The sequence below is a fragment of the Python bivittatus genome, unplaced genomic scaffold (genome assembly GCF_059951505.1).
Source record: "Python bivittatus isolate LINGU-HERP-01145 unplaced genomic scaffold, Pbiv_v1 ctg000330_np1212, whole genome shotgun sequence".
Taxonomy (NCBI): domain Eukaryota; kingdom Metazoa; phylum Chordata; class Lepidosauria; order Squamata; family Pythonidae; genus Python; species Python bivittatus.
In genome coordinates, this window is record NW_028277058.1 from 56,723,275 (window position 1) to 56,749,533 (window position 26,259).

The 26,259-nt window shown below is 40.0% G+C and overlaps 1 protein-coding gene across 25 annotated transcripts in view; it reads right to left on the reverse strand.

Moving 5' to 3' along the window:
- CELF2 (CUGBP Elav-like family member 2) overlaps positions 1 to 26,259 on the reverse strand; it is a 545,664-nt gene that overhangs the window by 163,216 nt on the left and 356,189 nt on the right. For all 25 annotated transcript variants that reach the window (XM_088141376.1, XM_088141375.1, XM_088141380.1 and 22 more), the window contains one exon: positions 9,505 to 9,701. In XM_088141376.1, coding sequence (XP_087997502.1) covers positions 9,505 to 9,701 — 197 coding nt within the window. The remainder of the gene's footprint in view (positions 1 to 9,504; positions 9,702 to 26,259) is intronic.

Sequence of the window (26,259 nt, forward strand, 5' to 3'; positions counted from 1 at the left end):
TTTATGGCTTTGCTTCAGTCAAACCTACCTTTCTGGTTCACATACCCATGTGGGGATGCATGATTCTTCCCACTGAAAGATTCATGGTGGAGGGATCAGAACTCTGTGCAACCCTCCAGACCAGCCTGTTCCTGGAAATCTGTACAGTGCTCTCTCTCTTGGTATTTAGGAAGATGGTTTTCATAGTTTGACCTTGCTCTTTAGGAGAGGCTCATGACAGTATAGGGAATATGATGTTATAAAAATAACATCCATCCATCCATCCTTGCTTACTGTATGTTTTTAAATAAAATAATTAGCATGACACTTTAGATGGAAAGTTTACAACCATGTTCCAATATCTTCTCAATCCACAAAGGTTTCTGGCTCACCCCCCCCCCCCAAATTTCCACACTGTTTCCATGCTGGGTGTCTATAATATGTGCACAGTTCTTGATTAATTTCATCATATTAAGCATTCAACTTGGGGGGGGGGGGCACATGGATATACCCTGAAGCTTTTTCCTCCGTCCCTCACCTGATGTTTGTTTTAAATTACTGTGCACAATTGTTTGTTTTATAGTTTAAACATAATTAAAAATTTAATCATGGGTCTATGGTATCTGCCCTAAAGATCACTGACTGGGTGGGATTCATTAAAAGAAACACAACTGAAACATGCCAGCCTGAACTTTCTAACACAATTTACAGTTCATTTATTGTTCCAAATATAAATCATTCAGTGTTAATTCTTCCAAGGCAGACCTGATTATACAAATTCCTTTCACTTTGTAGTTAATTTTATTCTTGGACAAGACATTGTGACCCTCTCAACAAAACCTTTCTTTAAAGTCAAAGCTGTATTGTGTGAGACTGTGGAACTCAAGGCTCTTCCCTGATTTCCAAAAATCATACATTTATGTACCATCAAGTTTAATCTGTTAGGTCAAAGACCAACGCGTGCCATTTAAAACCATGTATGCTGGGTTGCAAATTAACTGATAATAAGGTACAGGAGAAATCTAGAAACAACCAAATGGAAATGTATTGCTTTATCCTTCCTTCCTTCCTTCCTTCCTTCCTTCCTTCCTTCCTTCCTTCCTTCCTTCCTTCCACTCCCCTCCCTCTCTGCCTTCTCTCTTTCCCCCTTCCTTCCTTCCTTCCTTCCTTCCTTCCTTCCTTCCACTCCCCTCCCTCTCTGCCTTCTCTCTGTCCCCCTTCCTTCCTTCCTTCCTTCCTTCCTTCCTTCCTTCCTTCCTTCCTTCCTTCCTTCCTTCCTTCCTTCTTCCCTCCCTCCCTCTCTGCCTTCTCTCTTTCCCCCTTCCTTCCTTCCTTCCTTCCTTCCTTCCTTCCTTCCTTCCTTCCTTCCTTCCTTCCTTCCACTCCCCTCCCTCTCTGCCTTCTCTCTTTCCCCCATCCTTCCTTCCTTCATTCCTTCCTTCCTTCCTTCCTTCCTTCCTTCCTTCCTTCCTTCCTTCCTTCCTTCCTTCCTTCCTTCCTTCCTTCCTTCCCCTACATCATTCCCACTCATAAGCTTTACTGTGTAAATATTTGTATATAAATGAGGTCTGTGGAAAGATCTTTGTCATCCCTTTCTGACCGCAACCAGCAGGCCACAGGCCACAACAGGCACAGGAGGTGTTTTAGCCTGGTTGGACAACCTGTGGGTCACGTGTAATCCTATTTTTGCAGTGCCCAGTGCTTCCCAGGATTGTACTATTGGAATTTGGTAGCAAAACAACTATTTTGGGCTGGATAGGTTTGGGTTCTTTTCAAACAGGGAAATCTAGTCCACGTTAGAAAAAAAGAGACTGAATATTTTGGGCTCACTCCATCTAGTGGCCACATTGCATTATCTTCTTGCCCCCTATGACTCTTGGAGGCTTAAACATTATGCAAAATCAATGTAGCCCAGCTGCAAAAATGTTCCCCATCCTTGTGGTTAAGCCTTCGAGTGGGGAAACTGTACCTCTCCAAAGACTGTTGAATTAAAACTCCAAAAGCCTCAGATAACACAACCAATGGTGAGCTGTGTGGGGAGTCACGTTATAGTTGGGCTACCTCTCAAAGACCAGGCTGGCGTTCAGAACTCTGGATAGCTCCAAACACAGAACTTACTTGACCATCTAGAGCTCTTGGGAAATTTCTTCTTTTCTACAGCCCAAACTGCACCTTCCACTTGTGCTCTGACTTGAATTTATCAAGCCCTGTCATCTTTCAGCTGATTCCCACCCTGAATACCAGTGTTTCTCAACCTTGGCAATTTGAAGATGTGTGGACTTCAACTCCTAGAATTCCCCAGCCAGCCATGGAGATTCAATTCTAGGAGTTGAAGTCCACACATCTTCAAATTGCCAAGGTTGAGAAACACTGCTGCATACTGTTTCAAGAATGAACAGGCCCTGGGAAGCATAAGGTCATTCATGGAACAAAGGTAGGGGAGTCCTTGAGAGAACCTAACTCAGAGGAGTGTTGTCCTTGAGAACCTAACTGGATGGATGGCCTCGGCGTTTAGGAGTTCAGGCTTGATCAGAGTCTTTTCCAGAGTTAGCACCTCTAGACTTTCATGGCTGTTTTTCCTAAAGTAGCTTGTTCCTTCTGTTCTTCGCCCAGGTCCAGATATTGCTCAGAATCAGTGCCATCTGGAGGACCATGAGTTGATAGCAAAGAGATATGGGACATTCTTTGCTGCTATCCAGCTGCTTTCTTGAGTTCTCCAGACCAAATCTGGTGGGCCTACTACCTGATGAAGTTGCTTTGCATTGAAGCTTGGTCTACTTCATAGTAGCTTGCTGTCATAGTGAAAATGAGACTGGACATTCTGGAAGTTCCCAATATTCTTATTCCTTGCCAGGAAATTAAAACAAAATCATAAGACCATTTGGACAGGTATTTCTGCCCTTCCTCTGCTCCTGGAAGTTTCAATCATCTCCCTGTGCCTCTACCTCATTTTTCCCCCTCTCCAAACCCTTCTAAAACAAACCCAGCTTCAGTCTTTCATCACAGGTGAACTCCCCAGATCTCTGAGAGTCATTTATGCTTGCTTTCCTATGGACATCTCATCCATATTATCATGTTCTTCATCTTTTATGCCTTATTCTGAATATATTTCAGCTTCTATGAGCCATTCCTCCAGATTTTTTTTTTCAAGGCTTGGCTTTTTTCATGACATCTGTGGCTGTCCTAATCTAAAGAACATTTTCAATGCATCCTTTGCCTTGAAACATCATTTCTTTTTAACCCTCCTTCAAAGGTAATTTCTATCCAGCGCTAAGATGAACCCTTTTTCTACATTTCAAAGATTTTTTTCTCCTCACAACCCATCTTGTTTTATCCCTAAGCCTGCAGTACCAATATTTTCTTTTTTCCTTTTTTTAAGAAGCCATTTGCTCAGAGAGCAAAATAGTATTGATCTCCATAGCCAAATGAGATGTGCTTTACTTGGTTTGCAATTTTGGACCTTTCTGGTTTAAACTTCATCAGTCAGGGGTTATGATGCTGGGATGCCAAGAGCTGGAAAGTAGGATGCTCCTTGGACTGGGGGCTGAAAGATCATCTATAAGGTTTTATGCAATAGAGCAGTGTTTCTCAACCATGGCATGCTGGCTGGGGAATTCTGGGAACTGAAGTCCACACATCTTACAGATGCTGAAACACTGCAACAGGGGAACCAAAGCTATGCAAAAACCTGAGCCAGTTTATTTCATTGTCCAACCAGGATAATTCAGTGGGAAGACTGGATGGCCAAGGTCTCTCTGAATGTCACAGGTATTTGGGTTGTGATGTCCAACTTTGGGACAAAGGTGGCATGCCTCCACACACAATAATTTTGTCCTGGGATACACACAGTATCTGAACCCCATAAGCTGTTTCTTGCCTAATAGAATTGAGGAACATTTGCAACTTTCTTTCCCCCAAACTGGAAGATGTACAAAACTATAGGCGTCTTAGCCTCCAGAGTCGCTGGTGACAATCATTTGTCATACAGAAAGAGTGGACTCTTCCCCCTCCCATTTTCAGGGCTTGGAACCTTTGCATGGAGCACTTTGGACCTTGAGATTTTTTGCTTTGCCAAATTTATTTGGAACCAAGCACTACAGAATAAACTATATTAGCAAGTGCCCTCAGCCTTCTAGAATTTAATCTTTCATTGTTTCTCTAACCTCAGTCCTGTTCTTCCTGCATTTTTGCTTCCAAATGTCTTTAGACTCTCTCATTTTTACAGATCAGGGACAGAACACACATTCGACCTGAAGAATACCTTGAATTCGGATTGGCAACTGTCTGAAGCGTGGAAGAGCTGTTCATGGGGAAAATAACCTATACTGAACTATATGAACTAACGGACTGCCTAAGGCAGGAGAAAGCATTCCATGTCCTATAGATTTTTCTGAACAGCAACTCCTAGCATCCTTAGGTGGCATGGCTCATGGGATGAGGAATGCTGGGAGTTGTAGTTTAACCATGTCTGGAAAGTCACAGGTTGGTAAATGGCAAAGCCTGACCCTTTACATAACACATTCTCAGCCTAGGAAGTAGGTGAAGAAAAGGAAAAACTGGGCATAAGCAGAGTACATTTTGTCAGAGCATCTGTATCTTATATTTCCTGCTAGCACAATCTGTTTCTGGAGAACATATCTGTGTATTAATGTCTGTGTCCTCTGTTTCTAGCAACACTATGCTTTCACGAGGAGTTACAGTGTTTGCAAGGATTCAGTGATGTAACAGAAACTAAGCCACAAGCAGAGGAGAAGAGGGCGATGTCAGACTGTGACATCACCCAAACGGAAAAGACGTCTTAAGCTCAGAGCCACTGCTGTGTTTATTCGGAAGAATAAGAGCTACCAGGCAGAAAGATGGGAGGGTAAAGAATTGGAATGGCAATAAAATATATTTAGTAAAAATAGAAAGAGAGAACAAGAAACTCCACCTCATCTATTCCCATTTTCTGCTTCCTTACTACCAGGTAATGAGATGTAATTAATTGGGCATAAATGAAGGACAAGGACATTGGTGGTGAAAAAGGCTTCAGTAGATGAGCCTTGGTTTGCTTTGTACATTCTGCTCTGTGCAAATATGTGCATGTGGTTTTAATAAGTCCACAATCAATATTGTGCTACGTCAATTATGAAACGGGCTGCAGCTGGGATGGAATCCACTAGTTATTCTGAAAATTCCTGCTTTGCTCAAACACTGTGATGTTCAAGTATTTAACTCCAATACTGCTGGAATGTCCTGAAGAGGACAGTTGGATTTTTATTCATAACAATGACCTCTCCCTTGAGAAAAATGGGTATGGGAAACCACTGCCCTGGGATCTGCCTTGGTCATCTGTACAGATACTGTATTTGCTGTAGATGTGAAACCAAAGAAGGTTGAAATAGGTTATCGGTGGTTGAAGACCTAGTTACTTCTCATATCCCATCTTTGCACCACAGCTGCTACCATTCCCCTCCCATTGCTTGGAGGCAATCCTTAGGCATCTGCCAGTGGAATATGCAGCTGGATCCAAAAGTGGTGGGGCCAACTCTTTCCCCCCTTTTTCTTCTGCCATGCCATCTCTCCTTGCCAATGATTTCCTCTTCTGGTCTTTCTGCTCCTCTATTTCTTTCAGTTCATTTGTGGGAATTTGTTAGTCCTTATGGAGCAATGGGGGGAAGTCATCTCCTCTCTCTTGTTCGTTCTTAAAATGTTCACCTGAACATAGAAGGTCATCTGATCAGTGATCATTCCAGGGCAAAATGAACATGGAGGTGAACTCTTGCATTACTCCAAGCATGCATAAGGTGTAATAAACATCAAAGTAAGGAATACTTGGGCACCAAAACGATGAGTTGACTGTCCCTTTCCTTCTCCCAAATTCTGCTCAGAATTCAGATTTCCTGCTACTTGTAAATGAGTCTGTTTTGACTCATTTTTCCCAAATGGGGGCAACATTAAAGTGGGTTTACCTCTTTGGAGAAGGCTGTAATGCAGGGAAAGGTGGAAAGAAAGAGAAGAAGGGGACCACCAGCAACAAGGTGGATGGATTTAGTTAACACTGGCAATGGGTGTACCCTGGAAGATCTGAAGGACCAGGTTAGGGACAGATTGTCATGGAGAAAATCTACGTGGCTGCTAAAAGTCAAGATTGACTTGATGGCACATAATCAATTAATTCAACAGTGCACATTTCCATTTGCTTCCCATTTCTCCCCTTTTTGCCAGAAATCAGTTCAAATTGCATCCAGATGGCTTCCCTCCCTCTTCTGTTCTACCTTTGGCTCCCCACCATTATTTATTTTAATTTCACAAGTGTATAAAAATCAGTGAAGATTGCAGCCTATGCTGTGTTACATGCCTCATGTTACAGGTCTATCCTTCTTTGGACATGTAAATCTCAATGAATTTCAATCTGCATTACTATTCCTCAACTTATTGCTCTGATAACACTTATTGTAATATAAGTGTTTAAAAACCACAGCAGATGGTGACTGCGAAAAAAGGTAAGTGCGATTGAAATTGGCTTGTAGTTGGATGGGAGATCACCAGGAAATTTCAGAATCTCAGGCTCGATTGGGAAGTTGAAAAAATATCCTGGAAGTCATTTTTTTTCAAGATAAACCATGACCAACATAATAAGTAGTAACCATTGACGTAACAGTCCCCCACTATTTTTCTACACCAGCAGCCACTGATAAATCTTATGTTCTATAAATTCACTTAATTCTCTTTTAAGTTAAATTAAATTAAACTAAATTAAATTAAATTAAATTAAATTAAATTAAATTAAATGAGTAGCTTTCCCACATCTTTTGGCAGTGAATCTCACAGTTTAAACTTCACTGATAATCTTCATTTAAATTGCAATTTAATAAAAAGAGCAATGAAATACCATCATAACAATTCAAACCCTGCCAAACCAGTGTACAAAAGTGGAACTTCTCTCTACACTGAAAAATAATGGCACAATTATGACTGTGGCATCTGAGCATCCAATCAGAACAATAAGAAATTTTTCAAGAAGTTCTACACAATCCATTTCAGTTGCCGATACTGAGGACTTCTCAGCCAGATTTCCAGAAAGCTGAAGGAGAGGAAAGTTCAGAAAATGCAGACTTTTGCTTCTCTTTCAGCTCCTGCTGTAAAGAGTTGGCAGTAGTACAGAAAGTCAAGAAGTGAAGTAAGGCATTGGTAATTTGAGAAAAGAGAAGGCGGCAGGAAAGGAAAACAAAGGACAAAGTAGGAAATGCTGGTTCTTTTAGACAAAAGCTCTGAGATCCTTCAGGAGCAGTTTGATTAAGACCTCAAAGACATCGTCTTTCTCTCCCTACTGACAGAAGCTGAGCTAAGCTGGAGAAAACTCAGCCAAACCTAGGCAAGTAATCAAATGTTCTGAAATAGAGACACTAAGGAAATTCAAGATGTTTGCATGTGGAGGGGAAAATTAGAAATGCGCATCTTTGACAACTGCAGGCCCTTTTAAAATGCTTTCTGTGGTTAGCATATCTCAAAGACTCCACATTGTAAACCACAGGTAAAGAGACTTAGTTATGGATAGGCAGCACAAATTTCAAGTTGAGAAGCTTAGATCACAGTGGGTCTGCAAGCCAGAATCAGGGACCATGTCTGATAATGCGTGAACAAACCAGATATAGTATTTAGTAAAATTCCATGAGGTATCTGAAATGGCAAACCAGCTATGCCCACCAGTTTCCACCCTCTGAAGTTGCTAAGCTATAAAAAGAAAAGTGTTACACGAACTAAAATATTTGGAGAAGGAGATGAAGTAGAATGACCAATCTGACTGCAGAGAAGAACGCACACATGTAAGCAAGCTGAAGAGACAAGGAAGCCATTTCTGAAATCAGACAAGGATTGGCCACCAGAGTTAAAAAAGATAACCGCAATCCTGCAAGACGTATCTGACCCAGCAGCCTAATGGTCAATGAAAAGACAACTGAGATGGAATATGGCTGGTAAAGGAGGAATGCTAGATAGGCATCTGGTTAGAAGGCCTTCCAATCTGTAAATACAACTATTATCTACAAAGCATTCCTGTCTTCCCCAATCCCAGTTGTAAAACTTGGCCAGTGTGTAGCAGCCCCAGGGATGATGTGTGAGTAAATGTGAGTATGTGTATAAAGCTTAAGTCATCATAAAGAATAATTCTTTTTTAAAGTAATAATTGTTTTGTAGGCTTAAAAAGACTCTTTATGTGCTGTGTGATCCCTTGAGCATTTTATTCCTGCATAAGATACCAAAGTTCAAATCTGTAACAAAAGAAGGGCTAAAAAAAGAAAATTAGAAAGAGCTACTGCTTGCCTGTTGAACAAAAGCTAAATTGTAATTATAAGACTCATAGAATGGTAGCATGGGAAAGGACAGCAAGAAACATCTAGTCCAACCCCTACAGCAGGGTTCCTCAACCTCAGCAACTTTAAGATGGGTAGACTTTCAACTCCCAGAATTCCCCAGCCAGTATGGGGAGTTGAAGTCCACCCATCTTAAAGTTGCTGAGGTTGAGGAACCCTGTCCTACAGCATGCAGGAAAACAAGTTCTACCAGATTTGGGAGGCAGCGATCCAGCTTCTTCTTAAAAACCTCCAGAGATGGAAACCAACAGCTTCCCTAGACAGATGTTTCCACTGTAGTACAGAACTTACCATCAAGAAGTTTTTCCTTATATTTAAATGAAATCTAGGTAGTTGAAACCTCTATCTATTATTTCTGGTCCTGGCTTCTGTGGTCATGGAAAATAATTCCTGACATCCTTCCTGTGGAACCTTTTTGTATACCTGAACACTGATGATCATGTCGCTCCTTAATCTTTTCTCCAGACCCAACATCCCAAGTTTCTTCATTTGTCCATATAATCACCATACAATCTTCACGGCCCTCCTCTGAACCCTCTCTAATCTGTCTATATCCTTATGGAAATGTCCAAGAATTCTGCACAGTACTTCAGATATGCTCTCACCATTGCTGAGAAGAGATGAATTGTGACTTCACATGTCTTTGATACAATACTTCTTTTAATGCAGCCCAGAATTGTGTTAGCTCTTCTAATAGCTCTCTTATACTGCTGGCTCTTGTTCAGCTTGTGGTCAGTGACCACACCCAAGTCCTTCACAGAGCAAATGTTTCCAAGCTGTGACTCCCTCATTTTGTATGGATATCCTACAGTTTTTCTCCCTAAATGTAATTCCTTACATTTTCCCATGTTAAAGGACATCTTGTTATTCCTAGTTAAATCTTCCGATACTCTTTCTGAGCTATTTTCAAAGGAGGAAGACTGATTTCATGCAAACAGTCCCATTTCAGCTTAGCACTTGGTGAGAAAAATGTTTATAAATAGTGTCAATATTTTCAAAAATTACAAAATAATAGTGACTTTTCTCATCAACGTTGCTGGATGGTTGCATATGGGAACAAGTTTCCAAACCCTTAGAGGCACTGAAATTTTACAACCAGGTTTTAAGTGGAGAAGCAGCCCCCTACTCCAAAGGAATCACCCTATGGTCCATGGCATTAAAATGACTGTACCTTTACTCTGGGGAGGATTCTGGCTCCGATCTCGGAGAACGTTGATCTGGTAAACAGCTCCGTAAGGCTCAAAAAGTTCTTTCAATTCTTTTTCTGACCACGAGCGGGGGATCTGCCCGACAAACATCTTAATGGCATCAGGGTCTGGTTGGTCTGAATGATCCAAAGCGCCATTCATTTTGTTAGCTGTGCCGTTACTGGAAAGCACAAGAGAGAAAGGGGGAAAGAATGTGGTTAGAAAGTGCATTTTTGGAAGGTGTGTTTCAAGGGCAACAAACAAAGAGAAGGAAAAAACAGTGGACATGACTAACCCTTCTAGGTGAAGTACTATGATCAACAACAACAATAATCCCAAAACATCTGGAGCACCACTTGAACACCACCGGCATTGACAAAATCACCATCAGTCAACTGCAGAAGGCAGCTTTACTTCGAACAGCTCACATCCTGAGACGATACCTTAATACCATCAAACAGCAACGTCTGCCTATCCCAGGTCCTTGGGAAGGACTCAACAGGTGGATAAAAATGTCAGATCCAGTCTAAACAATGGGCTGACTGTGCGACTAACAATAAAATAATAATAATAAAATAATAGCAGCAACAACAACATGACCACGATGGACTTACGATGTCACTTCCCATTTGGTTGTTAAGTGAGTAACTGTGGTCATTAAGCAAAACATCACATGATCATGTCTTGCAATTTTACTGCTGGCTTCTCCATTTTACTGCTGGCTTCTCCACTGATTCTGCTTGTTGGAAACCGGCTGTAAAGTGTGCCAATGGCGAACACATGACCGCAGGACAGTGAGATGGTCATAAATGCAAGGACTGGTCATAAAGTTACTTTTTCAGTGCTGCTGTAACTTTCAACAGTTGATAAACAGGGCAGTCATTAAGCAAGGTTTACCTGTATTTAAGATCAGCCCGACAACATTCTCTTATTACATTATAGTTTAGGCAAAAATACCAAATATCTGTGTCCCACAAAATCTTCAAACTCAAAGAGGCCAGCAGCCATTAGTGTCAAAGCAAATTAATTGGTAGTTGGTATTACAACTAAAATTAGTTCACAGCTAAGATATACAGATTAGTTTCTTTTTCCCTCTCTCTCCTTGCATATAGCCATCTATCTAACCTACCCACTTATTTATTTTTATTTCTTAAAATTCTGTTATAGTGCAAAACTTGAATTTGTTCCTTCTCTATTCAAAGTTATATTTTATGCACCTTTAGGGAGCTCTGTGTGCTATCTGTCATTGCTCATCGCTTGGAATTGAAAGAGCTAAATTCCCAAGGATTGGGAATAAACCTTCACTGAAGTGGAAACAAAGTTCTCATACTGGACTTTCTGTGGACCAATGAAGGTTCTTCTCCATAGCAGACCATGTTGAAATCAAAGCAGAGATATCAGGTGGAGTTACTGTCCTAACACTGTAGGATCCAGTCAACCAAGCAAATGTATCCTAGGAGCTACTGGGCTAGAAGCAATAACATTCAACTCTGTGTGTGAGTAGCCTATGTACTGGATTTTCCAAGTTATGGCTTGGGCCTTCATCATCCTATAACAAAGTATTCTTAGACATAAGGTAATCTTTGCCTTCTTTCCCCGAGGATGTGAACAGAACTCTTTTGTAACTTGAAACTTGCCTGGATAGCGATTTTATGACCCTAGGAGATCTCATTCTCTCTAATAAGGAGAACATTATGCATTTCCCTGAATGTTGTAATGCAGTTCTTGGCTCAACAACTGCACCCAAAGAATGTATTTATGTTGTGTACTAAAATGCACGTGCTGGGGGAAATGGTGAAATAGGCATCTCTGTGTTACAGAGAATTGTATGTAAAAATAAGCACGCATCCCTTTCATTTTTTAAAAACCTGCAATGGATGCAGAAAGGAACTCATACAGTTTTATGGTTGGATTCTCATGGAAACTGATGCGGAAAGAGATGAAAATGCTCACCCTGTTTGCTAGCTTTCATTGCTGGCTCTGTTTCAAGGCTCGAGCAAAACATCCAGTTTCCATTAGAGGGTATGTGTAGAAAGAGAGAGAGAGACATGAGATGAAATGAGATGAAATGGAAAGTATCAGAAGGAGCAAAACAACACATGAACCTGTGAGATGGAGGGAGCAGAGTGTTAAAAGCAGGCAAGAGGATGGGTGTACCATGTGCAGGCTACCTCTAGCTAAAGTTAATGACAATGCTGCCATTTTATTAATGGTTCCAGAATGGATAAGTGGTCAGAGAAATGGAGTGGTGGGGAGCTTCCAAAGAAAAGAGCATTTGATACAAAGAGCAATGGAGAACCAACACAGGCTCACAGAGAGCGAGAAAGTGCAGTTGTTGGACATGGGGGTGGTGGTGGTGGTAATGCATCAACAGAGTTGCCTATTCCAGTTTTAGCAGATCTTTTTTTAAAAGATAAAAACCCTCCATTTAATTTTCCTCTTGCCGAATGGGATAGAGATGAGATCGTCCCCCCTTTGTATGAACCTGTCATTTAATGCAAGAAAAACAAAAGGGGATCATCCAAGACAAAACAGGAAGAGAGAAGTTCAAGCTATTAGGCTAATGTTTGAAAACTCCCAAGAACTTAAATTGAGGAATTCAACCCCGGGACTGCTACACAAACACATAGGGCAGTGAGATTTCAGAGATCGGGAGGTTTTTCTAGTAAGGTCTGAAAATGTGTCACCCAAACCAAAATACAGATACAGAATCAAAAGGGGCTGAAAGATTTCAATGTAAAGTCCAGGAGAAATAGTTAGCTCAATTATTATTGAACAGTTGAGGAAGCTATGCCATTTTGATGTCAAAGAGATGGCTCCAGGATGGGTGAACTGGTCTTTTTCCAGTTGGCACGATATTTTGCATCTTTCTTTGAGAAACAAACAAGCAAACAGATCCATTCCATTCTCAACAGAACCTGCATTATTTCAAAAAGAAAAAAAAAATATCCAGGTTTGAAGTCACAGCCTGAGAGAGGTTTAGAGGTTGGTTGGAAAATGATTGGCCAATGGCACCTTTTTTGGTGACCTGAAAAAGGAACTGCCATCCTGCTGGTTCAAGAAAGGCTGTGAATAAAAGTCTTCACCTTAACAAGCTGAGAGATAAATTGGGTTCTAAAGTGAAAGTAACCTGGTTGCTGTGATTCCTGAAAGATTATTTCATTCCTGGCCTTTCAATAACTCTGGTTTAAAAAGACTCTGGGAAAATCTTGCTTTTGGTTCAAGCCTGCTAACTGGGAAATGGCTGTCTGGGGAATTCTGGGAGCTGACGTCCATGCATCTTAAAGTTCTCAAGGTTGAGAAACAATGGTCTATATTGACTTCCCCAGTATATGGAGAGCAGAGTAGCAGGTATTGCTCAACATTTGGAACCCAGCCTTTTCACCTGAAGATATTTGAAGTTGAACCTGGTTCCTTCTGAATGAAAAGTAACTATCCTTGAGTTATAGTCTCCATCTGAGGAAAGAGATGTTAAGAATAGTGGTAGTATGAGAGATAGCGGGAGAGTTCAACAGCACAAAGAATTGGGTGGAGCTGGAACGGAAGAATTAGATACTGACAACAGTGGGGGTATTGGGAACAGATCTTGAGAAATAAAGCATTGGATTGGATAGAGGAGACCCAGTCGGTATAGTACTAAAAGTATGAGACCAGGAGTGAGGAAATCCAGGTTTAAGTCCACCCTCAGCCATGGAGAGTCCATGGGAGACTTGGGCCAGTCACCTTCTCTCAGCTCAATTTACCTCACAGGTTTGTTGTTTGGGAAGAAAAATGGGATGAGGGAACGCTATCTATGCTGCCTTGTGCTTCTGAATGAAAGGTGGAATATAAAGAAAACGAATAAAAATAAATGCTAAACACTACTTCTCTCCTTTTCCCATTAGAACCTTACATGACATCATACATAATTGTGGGGTGTATGCCTCGTGGGGTTCACACACTGTGCTAAGCTGGAATGGCTTGTTTAGACCAGGTTAGCAACTGTGTGAACCCCATAAGGGATTGGTTAAGCCATGGCATAGCTTAGCATGTTGCATGAATCAGACCACCATGGCTTGTTTAACAAACTACAGCTTACAGATCTCCTCTTGAGAACAATGCAGTTGTTTGCAGATGAGGAAAAAAGTGGTTGTGACTTCAGGTCATGTGCATAAGGTTGACAATTGGTCTTCCACTATATTTCAGTTTCAATGGCCTACTTCTATAGCATGTTGTCAATTTCACCTTTATGTCTGTTGCATGACTCTTGTCAATGAAATTAGATTGTGCCTGTCCAATTCTCACTTTTTAAGACTGCTAATGTATGCCTCTTGAAGACTTCTTCCCATTTTTTCTCTATTAGAACCTCCAATTTTTTTTAAAAAAAAGCCATTTGTAAAAAGCAGATTATCGCCATTTCAAGAGAGATCCTGCATCGTCACCATTCCCATCACTTAAAAAAATATTCTCAGTTCTTTTAAAAGAGGGAAGAAAAACCATAAAACATCTGGCATGGAGAATACAGATGATCATTTGTTTATATCTTTCTTTCTCTGTCTAACTGCCTTTTCCAAACACAACCAGATGGAGCCTTTCAAAATCAAATTAATTTCAGATTAATTCACTCTGGACCAATGCCAGTTTCTTGACTCTGAGCTTTTAGGCACTATCTAAATTGATTTACAGTGATGAACTTAAAAGAGCTAAAGTCCTTAGGGGATTTTTTTTTTTTTTTTTTTGTGAGGGGGGTATAAAGTCATGCAAAAAGGAACCTGCAATTATTAACTTGTTTCAACTAAATTCTCACCATTACATCACTTATTCATCCCTTGCAGATGTACTCCATCCTCAAAACCCACAGGATTTCCACTCCATCCTATAATTTTAGAAATGTGATTTTGGGACCTGCTTTTATATCCTTATTGTAGGTACTGTTATAACTCTCTTTGGAATAAAGTGGCAGCCTAAATCTAATTTATTGGGGATTCCTTTCCAGATAAATGGATAGAACAGTTTTTTGTGATCTGGTGCTTTCCTCATGGGCTGGGCCTACAACTCCTAGAATTCCTAATTCTTCATACATTTCTGCAGAAAATCAAGGAAAGAAGAACATTTGGACAGGTTTTGTAATCCCTTCTCCGTAAAGAATTCTGGGAGCCATAATTCTTTGAAGGAAGTTGGAGATCCTTCATGGAGGAATTTCAGCTCTCAGCAAACTGTGATTCCCAAGATACTTTGGGAAAACCATTACAATTAACCAACATAAAATCACAATTCATCCTCCTTATATGTAAAATTCTAATCAAATTTGGAAAGATTGCTATAAAGATCTTTATTTCTTCCAATGGAGTCTCCATTAATGCATTTTACTTCCCCAATCCTCCTCTGTCTTCTCCTCCCAAATAATTCCATATTCCAGCATGAATAACGTGTGGAGCATTGGGACGTGTAAATGAAAGACAGGAACTTCTATTGCACCCCCAAACCAGCATGTTCTAATGTCTAAGAAGCCAAGGGAAAAGCTCTTTATAAATCTTAGGCTAGGCTAAAATGGGACGAATAATTCATGGCTCAGGAAGATGCAGAAAGCCAGGTCTTGTCATACCAAGTGGTATGGATCAGGACATCATAGTAAGCTTTTATAGGTTCATAGTTGGGAGGGAGTTTTGGGGCCATTTGGTCCAATCTTCTGCTGATTGCAGGAATTCAGATTAGGATTCCTGAGGGGAGATGTCTACCCAGGCCCTGCTTGAAGTCAACCAGTGAAGGGGAGAGCAATCCTCCTCTTCTTCAGTAGCTGGTGCTCCTATTGAAGCATACATAAGGACTTTCCTAAGATTCAACCATAGCAGCATTCCTTGTTCTGGCATATTGTGTGAACCTAGTGATGTTCCCTCCACAAATTTACTGGGTCTACAGCAGAATGACACATACAGTACTTTTATCTACAGTAAGAATGGAGCAATGGAATGATCTCTTACTGGCAATCCAATATAACATCTCCTATGTCTGCAATGCCCCAAATAAGTAGATAGGACTGCCAATCAAAGAAACAATGGATAATCAAATGTTATGTTTGAATGAGTAAATTAAACTTTAGAGTTCCCAACTGATTTAAAAATCCTTTGCCAATCAGCTATAAAAGCTGTAATTTATTCAGGGACAGATTCCGAATTCTGAAGATAAAAAAGGACATATTTTTGATTGTAGATGGCACATGGTCCCATCGTTCCTAGAAGACTCCCTTCCTCTGTGAAAGTAAAGGAGGAATGCCTTTTCCCATGAATCATCTGCAATTTGGAGTTTTTAATGTTACTTAGATTTAATGTTAACGTTGCTGGCAAGAGACGATGAGATGTATAGTCAACCACATCAGAAAGGCCCTGGGTTGCACCACAATTCCTCTGAGCAAACATGCAAATGGTTATTTGTACAAAGTGATCTCAGGAAAGAGTCAAAATAACATGAGGGCGAGAATGCCGAAATTGGGTAAGGCAGACCAGAGTTCAACTTTTTACACAGCTCTGAAAATTAGGGGGGACTCTGAGTCAGTTATCTTTCTCCCTGAGGGAACAACTTTACAGGGTTATTGTGAGGATAAAATGCATGGTATTCTGAGCTCTCAGGATTAAAAGCAGGATCTATACATGTAGCAAACAATAAAAATAATAGGGAAGAATCCATTTATTATGGTCTGAAAAATTTAGGCAGGACTGAATCATTTCAAAAGGAGACTTTTAAAAAAGGAAATTATCTTTCCAAGATGATTACTTCTTCCCTGTCAATCTGGCCTCCCTAGCATTTAATGTGTTGCCGTGGTGCAAGGACATGAAATTTTCTAAAATATCATGTATTCTCAGATTTCATCTCTTACTAAGTAACTACACAAACAAGTCTGGCCCAGCGAATGTATTTGCTCTCAAGGACACCTTTATTATCTGTCTAGTTCCAACTGCAATTTAAGTTTTTCTACTGAGACATAACAACTCTAGAAAATTACAAGATAAATGTCAGAAAGTGAGCTTGGCATTAATGAAGCTGGGCTGGCAAGTAGCAATAACCTTTGAAAGAAAGGCATATTTCTATTAGAATATACTAACTTTTCCAAGGAAAGAATTCTGAGGGGGGTGGGGTGGAAAAATTATAACATTTATGGATGGCCTCAATAAAACATAGGCTATCCATGCAAATATAAGACTGAGGGCTAGATGCTAAATTGTTTGTCTCATTGCAAGAATGAAAAATGAATGCGCTAGGAATGGGTAGATTTCTTTACTGGCCAAATGCTGCAGGTCACTCAAGTGGATCTGCCAAGTCAGCAGCAAAGGTCGTCCGCTACTGTTCTTTATTTCGAGCAAGCAAAGTTTGGGAAACTTCAGATATATTTTGGAAAGTTAAAAACAAAACTCTGTGAAGATGAAGTTGCATTTAAATACAGCTTAGCTAACAGCAGGCCCCAAGGGGAAGCAAAATCATGTTCAGCCTTTTCTGTCATTTTTTAGGGAAAAATGTGTCTCAGGGCAGCCAGATAAATGATATAGAAAAAGTATGACTTGCAGAAAAATAAGGGTAAAATTCATACAACAGCAACTGAGGACTTTCAGGAAGTTTTCTTTTTTTTTTAAAAAAAAAAGGTTTCACTGAGAAACAAGACAGAGTGGAAGTGAGTGCATGAGGTATCAATTGGATTTTCAGTGAATCTGCATTTTCTTGGGGCACTGTTCTATGGTATATGGTGGGAATATATGCAAATATTTTTCCACTGCTTGCAGATCTGATACACCCATGCATAGACACACATATCCATTCTTCCATGCACAAAGCATGCAGAGATTTTTTTTTTTCATTTTTAAGTGCTAAGGAGCTTAAATCAAAGGCATTGCAGCAACTGCAGACAAAGACACCCAAATGTTTCTCCAGAGAAGGGAAATTTCAGACTTTTCACAGTCCCCTTGCACACATTCACCAGTCACTGACTTTTGGGATTGTGTATAGCGAGAGGCAATATAGAAATATTTATTTATTTCCCTGGGTTTTAAATGCCACTCCAATGACCAACGGACTGAAGTGGCTTATCATGTATAAACAAGATTAAGGAAGCAAAAATAGCCAACAGTGAGCAATACTACATAATAACACACGTATTTATTTGTTGTCCACATTTCTACCCTTACAGACTCTCAGTGGCTGAAGAAAGATGCTTATGCTGAGAAATCTTAGCCCCATATAATTGCATGACCTTCTCAAGTCATCTACCCTTCAAAGGCCTGTTGAAATAACCAGTTCCCCCCCCCCCAAGTCCTGATAACATTGGGGCTAGTTGGATCTCTGGAAGGGATTCTGTTCCAGAGAGGAAGGGACGCAATCAAGAAGGATGACCTCTGACAATCTGGTAGAAGGCATTATCCATGAGAGGACAGAGGAAGCCTGCTCTTCCTTGTAGGATTTCTTGCCCTAGATCAGTAGCCACAGTTCAAAAGCTCTTCTCACCCTCATGTTAATTCAAGCACACTTTCCCGCCACAGAGATTTCATCTGTTTAGTAGAACTGTGAAATGTAATTCAGTGGTAAGAAAGGATACAACAAACTGCCACGAATACAGCAATCGATCTGCTATAGCACCAGCAAGTATCTTTCCTTAGCAGAATATGAGAACTTCCATTAGCTTCCTAAAGTCGAGGAGATAAATTTAGGAGGCTTCTGTAGATAAGGGGGCAACCACTGAAAAGGCCCTGCATTTTGTAATCACCCTCTGAGCACAGATAACGTCTTTTACAGTGAAAACATCTCTTTCCAGATCAAAAGAAACATCACATTAATGATGTACAAAATTCCAGAGGAATACAGTTAGGCCATCAACAGCTCCTGACAAAGACAACAGCTATCAACCTAAGCCTCAAGTGATATCAGAAGAGATAGGAAATATGACATTGCCTCTCTTTGCATTTATCCAGGTCAAGTCAAGACCTAGCAGCTACATTGGTACCAAATGCTATGCTTGGGTATTGATACCCTTTACAAGTATTTTCGTGGCTCAGCACGTTGTGTGAATGCTACCTTTCATGTATAGTTCAGTGCAATGTGTGAACCTGGGAAATAGGTTCATCTACTCCTGAGTTTCAATGAGAATATTATAGAAATGCAGCCACTGTGTTATCACTGTTGCATGCTAAGCTGACATCACAACTGGATCTGTCATTTTGTCATTCAAAATGTGTGACATCAGATGTTTTCACAGGAAATATGTCTCCTCTAAGTTAGCATCTGTGGATTCAATGGGAATGTGAAGACATTTTCCTGAGAGAATAAGATGGCAAGGTCTTCTAGTCTCTGCTGATAAATAATGTGCTTTCTTTTAACCACAAGATAATAAAGATGGCGAAAGGGAAAGGATCAATCAGAATTTGAGTAGGATACAGCCTTGATTCTGCTAGCAAGAACTTGCTCAATACTTGATCAATAACCAGCTATTTTATCTTTAGACCTTCAATCTGCTCTCTCTAACCTTGCCTGACCTTGCCGGTAATCTACAGGAATGTCAGTATTCATAGGCACAATACAAAATAATTTAAAAACATAAAGATATGTGTTTTTGAGATCTACCAAAACTAGGGTTACTAGATATCTGAACAGGCAAAGGAGGACATGGACAATTGGAAAGGAGGACAAATGAGGGGAAAAGGAGGACACACGAGCTGTTTTACTTTCTTGGCATCTGTGACAAAAGTTCCAGCGAAACACTGCAAAAAAAAAATGTACTTAGGTCTACATGTATATGAAATTACTTTTTCCAGCATCAGAAAGACTCATTTTTCAATCATAATATTTTTCCAACTAATCTTTATTTTCAAGAACCTATGCTAGTGATAATATAGAATCAATGACACGCTTTCCAAACTTCACCACAGCAACATATGATGAGTCATGGGATCTACAGACTCCAGTGATCATAGATTTGAAGGGGCTGGATTGAGGCTGATTGCTGGAATCAGGAAATAAATAATGTAAAGATAGGCTGTCGAGTCTGCAGGCAATTTACAAAGTCACAATTTGTGAAAGTTTGAATGACCCCTGCTGAGAAAATAGTCCAAAAAACAAGCAAACGTGACACTCAAGAAGCTGGACAATATTTGACTTTAAGGCTATGCCTGCTGGATGGAGGACATGAGGACAAAAAGGAGGATGTGTCCTCCTTTTTCAGGACATCTGGTAACCTTGCCCAAAACAAACATCCTAATGAGTTGGGTAGCACCACTGAAGCTAGTGTCTTTCTCCAGTTAAAAATCTACACAAACAGTGTTAAAACACCCTGATTGATCTGAAGTACTGCTGTACTAAACGGACCAGATTTTATACTGATCTACAAATCTCTAGTGAACAGGCACTTCAGTCTATATCTATAGATTCTGTTTTCTTCATTTGTTTTAAAGATCTTTATTTCCGACACTTATTTACACCAGATGACAACTGTTTGTGGTCAATGTTCACAGACATAAATGTGGAAGAATCCATTTACACTTCCTCTTTCTGAAAACAACTGATCTTTCTTAAAGACAGAAAATAGATATGTCTAATTACACAAACTCTCACCTCTGCAGAATTGCAAATCTTAAGACTTGAGGCTTCATGTTTGAGCAAGCTCCATCTTTGAAGGACACTGTTCCTGGTGCTCTAAAATGTGTTTTGTGTGAATGTCCTGTTTTCATGGTACGATCTTCTCTATATTGAACTTCAGCCTCCCTGAATTCCTACTTTCTTTGGTCAGATCCTAAAGAATTCCCCCATGGTGCTTTTTCACTCTCAGTGCTACTATTACTGTGAAAGGGGTGTCCTGCCCTTGGAAGAATTTCTCTTTCACCTGGAGAAATAAAGAGAAATCTATCTAATTTCTTTGCCCACAAACAAATTTCCAAAACACATTTGTGCTGTGCTGAAATGCTGTCAGTGGCTATATTTCTGGGACTGGAATAATTATATTTCTTGCATCCCACTATGATAAAAAGTGACATCCTGCATCTCTTGATATGAGATTAGAAATCATTAGTTCTCATAACTTAGATATTATTAGGAACAGCTGATGTGCAGAGCCCCTGGCAGTTCTCCAGTAGATAGAGCATGAGAAAAATATATAAAAAGAAAAGAAATGGTCAAGAGAACTACATGGATTTGAAAATTCCCACATGCGTGGCAAAGCCTTTAGTGATGTCATAGCAAAAATTAATCTGTCTTTGGAGCTCTGGTGTGTATAACTTCTAGAAACCAATGCTCCCATGGTGGTATATTCCATTATGATAGTGTGAAATGTGTCATGGTGTATTTGAAAAACTCAGCTTCTCAGATACTCAAAAGTTTAAAAAGGTTAATTGAGGAAAAAATACTAATTTAGAGTGACAGCTCCTCTGAGGGAGAAAGTGCCTCCTTGCTCTTTAAATACCAGCTAGAAAGTCAGCTAACAGAGTTGACTTTTCAATTTCTCTTCCATAAATATCGAATACACATGAATGAAGGAAGGAAGGAAGCTGCTAGACCTCATGAATACTGAAGAGGGAAAAATGCACACATACCCTAAAGCAGCACCTTTTAAAAACTCCAACACAGTGGCAGGATTCACACAACATGTGAAATCCTGAACCTGGGTTAACAGAACAGTTACAAATCACACACCATGCAGTCAAATAAGCCTTATGATTGATGGCTTAATTTGATAACTTGGTTTGCACAGCCTACTAAAAACAAGAGCTGGGTCCAACAACATACTGATCCCCAAACTCTTCAATCCCATTTTTGTTTAGCCTATGTGAACCCACCCAGAGATATTTTCAACAAAGCATGGTCACTTAGTGTCACACATAATGCTAAACCACAATGGGTAGATAAAGCAACTAGGATACTGCTTACAGACTGACTTGCATGGCTCTCTTCTCTGCTGAACAATGTCTAAAATAGATTAATACAATTGGGTGGAACTTCATTAGATTGATTTAATCCAGTGTTCTTCAACCTTGGCAACCTGAAGATGTGTGGACTTCAACTCCCAGAATTCCTGAGCCAGCCAGGTGGCTGGGGAATTCTGGGAGTTGAAGTCCACCCATCTTGAAGTTGCCAAGTTGAAAAAACACTGATTTAATCGACACATCAATCCTGTGAAACAAACTGACATAACTGACTCTGCAAGGCCTTGTCTAGAGTGAGATGGTTATAAAGGTGAGATTTAAAAAATGGCGACTGGTTGATCACACAACAAACCTGGGTCAATGCAACACAATGTGTATGTTTGCATAATATGCAATGCTTAGTAAAGTAACTTTAAGATGAGGAAGACAGTCAATTCACAAGCCTAAACAAAAAGTTTATTTCCCCAAAAATTGCTGAAGCACAAACTACTCAACACCATTTTAGGTCAAAAACCCAGCCACACACTTGCCCCACTAGATGACATTAGACCTCAATTATATGCAAGCAGCAAACTAAGAATGGTCCGGGGATTATGGGTGGGGAAATCATGGTTATTTCATTTGCAATTTCTCCCCTTCAAAAGTCCTATCCTTATTACACCAATCCTGGCCCACATTTTCCTAGTGCTATCAGATCTGTATGCTTAAAAAACAGAGAATAAAAAGACAAAATATAGATGCTACAGCAAAGACTGCAATACAGAAACAATGGATCAGGGTTATTTTTTATTCTTTTATCCCACCCTTTCTCTTCCTTTTTTCAAAAAGTTTTTGGCAAGTGGTCTGAACAAGATGTTTTACATTCATGGATGAAAACCTTAAAGCCTTGTTTTTTAATTATGTCACATTCTGAATTCATAGGCAATAGTATTTTTTTGGACTTCAAGTCAATGGTGTTTATCGGTAGTCAACCTCTTTCAGCCTAGAGTACAGTACAATCCATTATGTTTACACTGCACGTCTCAAAACATGGTTTGCTGCCCAAGATAATTTTTAAAAACATTGGAACTTGCCAATTTTTTGTTTTTTAACAAAAATCTCACAAACCTGCCCCAAGAAATTCTGGCCAATCTCACACAAGCCACTGTGTCTTTTCAGAGGAAAAGACACAATGAAGCATGAGCTACATTCAGAAAACCAAATCCTGGTTTAATAAAGATATGCTGTAGATTTCATGAACTTCTAAGCACCATGCAGCTTCTTTGCTAATGGTTTGATGTGTGTTGAAACACAAGACACAAATTTCCAATTAATCATATCTTCCTATAATTGTCCAAGCTGTGAATGATGGGTAATGGCTTCCAAACAAACCAGGATTCAAAAACCTAATTGAATTTTGACTTTATTTTCTGGCTTATTTGTTATTAGCCAACATTTAGCAGCCCCAAGGTACCAGAAGCTTTCTAACATGAGTTTTGTTGATGGGAGATATGAAATGAGTATGAAAGAGTTGTGCATACCAGGAATATAAACTGATCATATTTTAGTTTATCAAGCTGGCATTTGATCTCCAAATGCAACCTTGTGTCACAGTGGAGAGGATATTTACACTTTTAAAGGTAACCCAGTTCCGAACTCCGGATTTCAGCTTTTACTTGAAAGGATAGCACTTTGCAACTGAAGACCATTAATTAGGAAATGGAGAAATCAAAGCAAAAACAGCAAATCTGAGGGTTTTTTTTTTTCCAGATCACTTGACTTGGTTTGTCTGTAAAGGCTATGGATCAATGCTAGTTACTGTTCATAAACATAGAAAAACATTAAGCTTTCAAAACAAAGCCAAAGACTGCTGAGTCATAATAAAGTGGGTTTGTTTTGTAGGGCTGTCAGATCTTGGCTGCAAAAATACAAAACACTCTAACCATTTTCTGCTATCTAGGGATCTTCAGGAATTTGGCAGTCTAGATACAGTAAACCTATCTTAGAGAGGCTAAAATCAACATTCCTTCTGTTGTGGTAGCTTTCAGGACTCAGATGGTAAAAAGAGGCTTAACAGCAAATGGAAAAAAGAAACTTTCCATAACTGTCAGACAGTCCAGGAAGGAGAAGAACATCTTCCTGATTTGGGTAACCCAGTTTGTTGTCGCAAATTATGGTTTGCAAACCATATAGTGCATTGGGTAAACCCAGCTAATTGTGGTTCATTCATAACAGCATAAGCAGTGGCCTGCTGGATTGGACCCCTGACCCATCCAGTCCAACAGTCTGTTCTTCCAGTGGCCAACCATCTGTACAAGGAAGCCCACTGGTCTCCCAGTAGAAAGCCCTCAGAGACAATCACCCTGTCATCAAGGCTAACAGTCATGGATTCCCAGAACTTCCATGGATTGGTCCAACCCTTTTCTGAAGCCAGTCAAACTGATAGAAAGCACCCCATCACGTGGTAGAATTCCAAAGTCGAATTATTTGTTGTGTAAAAATAATTCCACTGGGTAACTTCTGGTTCTAGCATTTTGGAAAGGAGAAAATCACTTGTCCTTGTCCACTTGACGCACGCCATGCATACTTTTGTACACCTCAATTGTTTACCTCCTTTTTAGGCTGAAAAGACCGAAATGTTGCCCCCTTTCCTCATAGAGAAGCTGCTCCAACCCCTTGAGCATCTTAGTTGCCCTCCTCTGAACCTTCTCTAGCTCCACTATATCCAATCAACCTGTGCAAAACAGACCATGAATTAGCGCTGTGTGAACCTGGGCTAAACCTCATTTTACATTCAACCTGTTTATTATGAAAGATAATAGGAGCCTATTCTCCTATCAAAGCTAACAGCCGAAATATACATCCATTAGTTGCCAAAGATGATTGCTTTTGTACCACTTATAAAAGTGCATTTTGGTAGAGTTCTACTGCTCAGATCTTCTTTAGCATGCATGCTTTATGGACTCAACCTATGTGCAAAACTCTTTCCAGTAAGATAGACTCCCATCAGAGGCTCAAAATTAAGAGCTAATAACTGCAGACACACCTTCTCTGTGGCATCTGGATAAGGAAATCCATTTTCCATCTGCATTGCACCATTGCTTTATTTAGCCTCCTCAAATGTTTTGTTGCTCTAATTGGTTGCTGATGCTGCTTGCACACAGACTGACCCTGGGCCTTCTCCCTCCCACCCCTTTTCTCCATGATTTTCAAAGACACTCACTTTCACTTAGAACCAATTAGAGATTACTTCCAATAGTAGGCATGGACTAAATGGGTTTATTTGATTAGAAACCTGCTCTAATCAATACTTTATTGGAGGCATTTGAGAGGGAAAATGCCTTTAAGGAGCTACCCATTTTGGCCTGTGAAAATAAGGAAGAACATTTGAGGAAAGGCATTAGGCCCAGGAGGTGAGACATGGTTGAGCTAAAAATGTTAAACAATCAGCAGGGGGTCCAAAAAGTCAAAATGGCAGCCACAGCCATGCAATCGAAGCTCTGCCCTCGTGACTCATGTAAAATGAGGTTTTGACTGCACGGCCGTGGCCACCATCTTGACTTGAAAGACACCATCTTTGACTCCTTCCAGCTGACACTCCTGGAGCAATCTCTGTGTATTCAGAGGAGCTGGGATACACAACTGTGATTCCCAACAAACCACAGCTCAGAAATATGAGAGGCTTAAGAAGGCATAATTCTATTTAACTCATTTCTCCGCCCTCTCCTGAGCCATTCACCTAATCAGCTTTTTAACTATGGTTCAATCTTGTACCTAGCTGACTGTTAACTATAGTTACTACTCACCAGCTCATTCCACCTTTGCTATTTGCAAAGGCATTTACAGCTGGCTTTTAAATCTGGGTTAATCAGTACAGCTGGAATTATGGGATGCATAATTGACTCAGCAGCGAAGGAAAATAAAGGGGAATATAGGCCACAGAAGGAAACAGGGAATGGACCTTCAGGGTGGGTATCGTTCTAGCTTAAATTTTCCTTGCTGTCTCACATGATGTACCTTTGTGCTTTAATTTAATGAAAACCTATGGAAATAGAAAAATGCCTACTATTTACCATGGTGTCTAATTAGTAATAAAAGGGAGATTAACATAGTGTAGCAACTCTTTAATAATATATTTTGTTGTTGCTTTAAAAGATTGCTTTATTCCTCATCTGGTATGGATATGTAAGACTCCTTTGCTCACTAGTACTAATTTAAAAGGACAGGCAACCTCTGCATGGGGCTGGTTAATTAATTACTTATAATGCCATCAAACACTGGTATCTAGGAGAACAGCTGGCACTAAATCAATATTCTAGAAATAATAATAAAGAAACAAATGCCTGTAGCTCAATCAGTACTTTCCAAATCATTTTAGATGGACGCCACCACTGCAATGGAAGAAAGAACTGAATTAAAAAAAAAAATCAAATAGGAGCAATTCTCTTTGTTGTGTTTTTGGGCTTTATTAACCTTTTAGTTTCATCATTACTGATTACCTAGATTACATCTATTTCACAGAGGAGGGAGGTGATGTGCTATCCAGGGGCATGAAAAATATCAAGATGGTGCTACGTGTAAAAACAGGGGTAGGACTTCAGAGGCATGGTAGAAAAGGGGACCTAATAGTCCGTCCGTCCTCCCTCCCTTTCTCCTTCCTTCCTTCCCTTTTTATTTCTCCTTCCTTCCTTCCCTCTCTTTCTCCTTCCTTCTTTCCTTCCTTCCTTCTCTCCTTCCCTCTCTAATCATTGTCAAATTTGCTTTGTTTATCTTCTCTTTTCTTTTTCAACCTGTACAAACAACATTAAGTAACAATACAGTGGTGACCTTCATATTAGTAATCAACCTAAGGTGGAAACATTTATTGTCTAACAAACACTACACTCA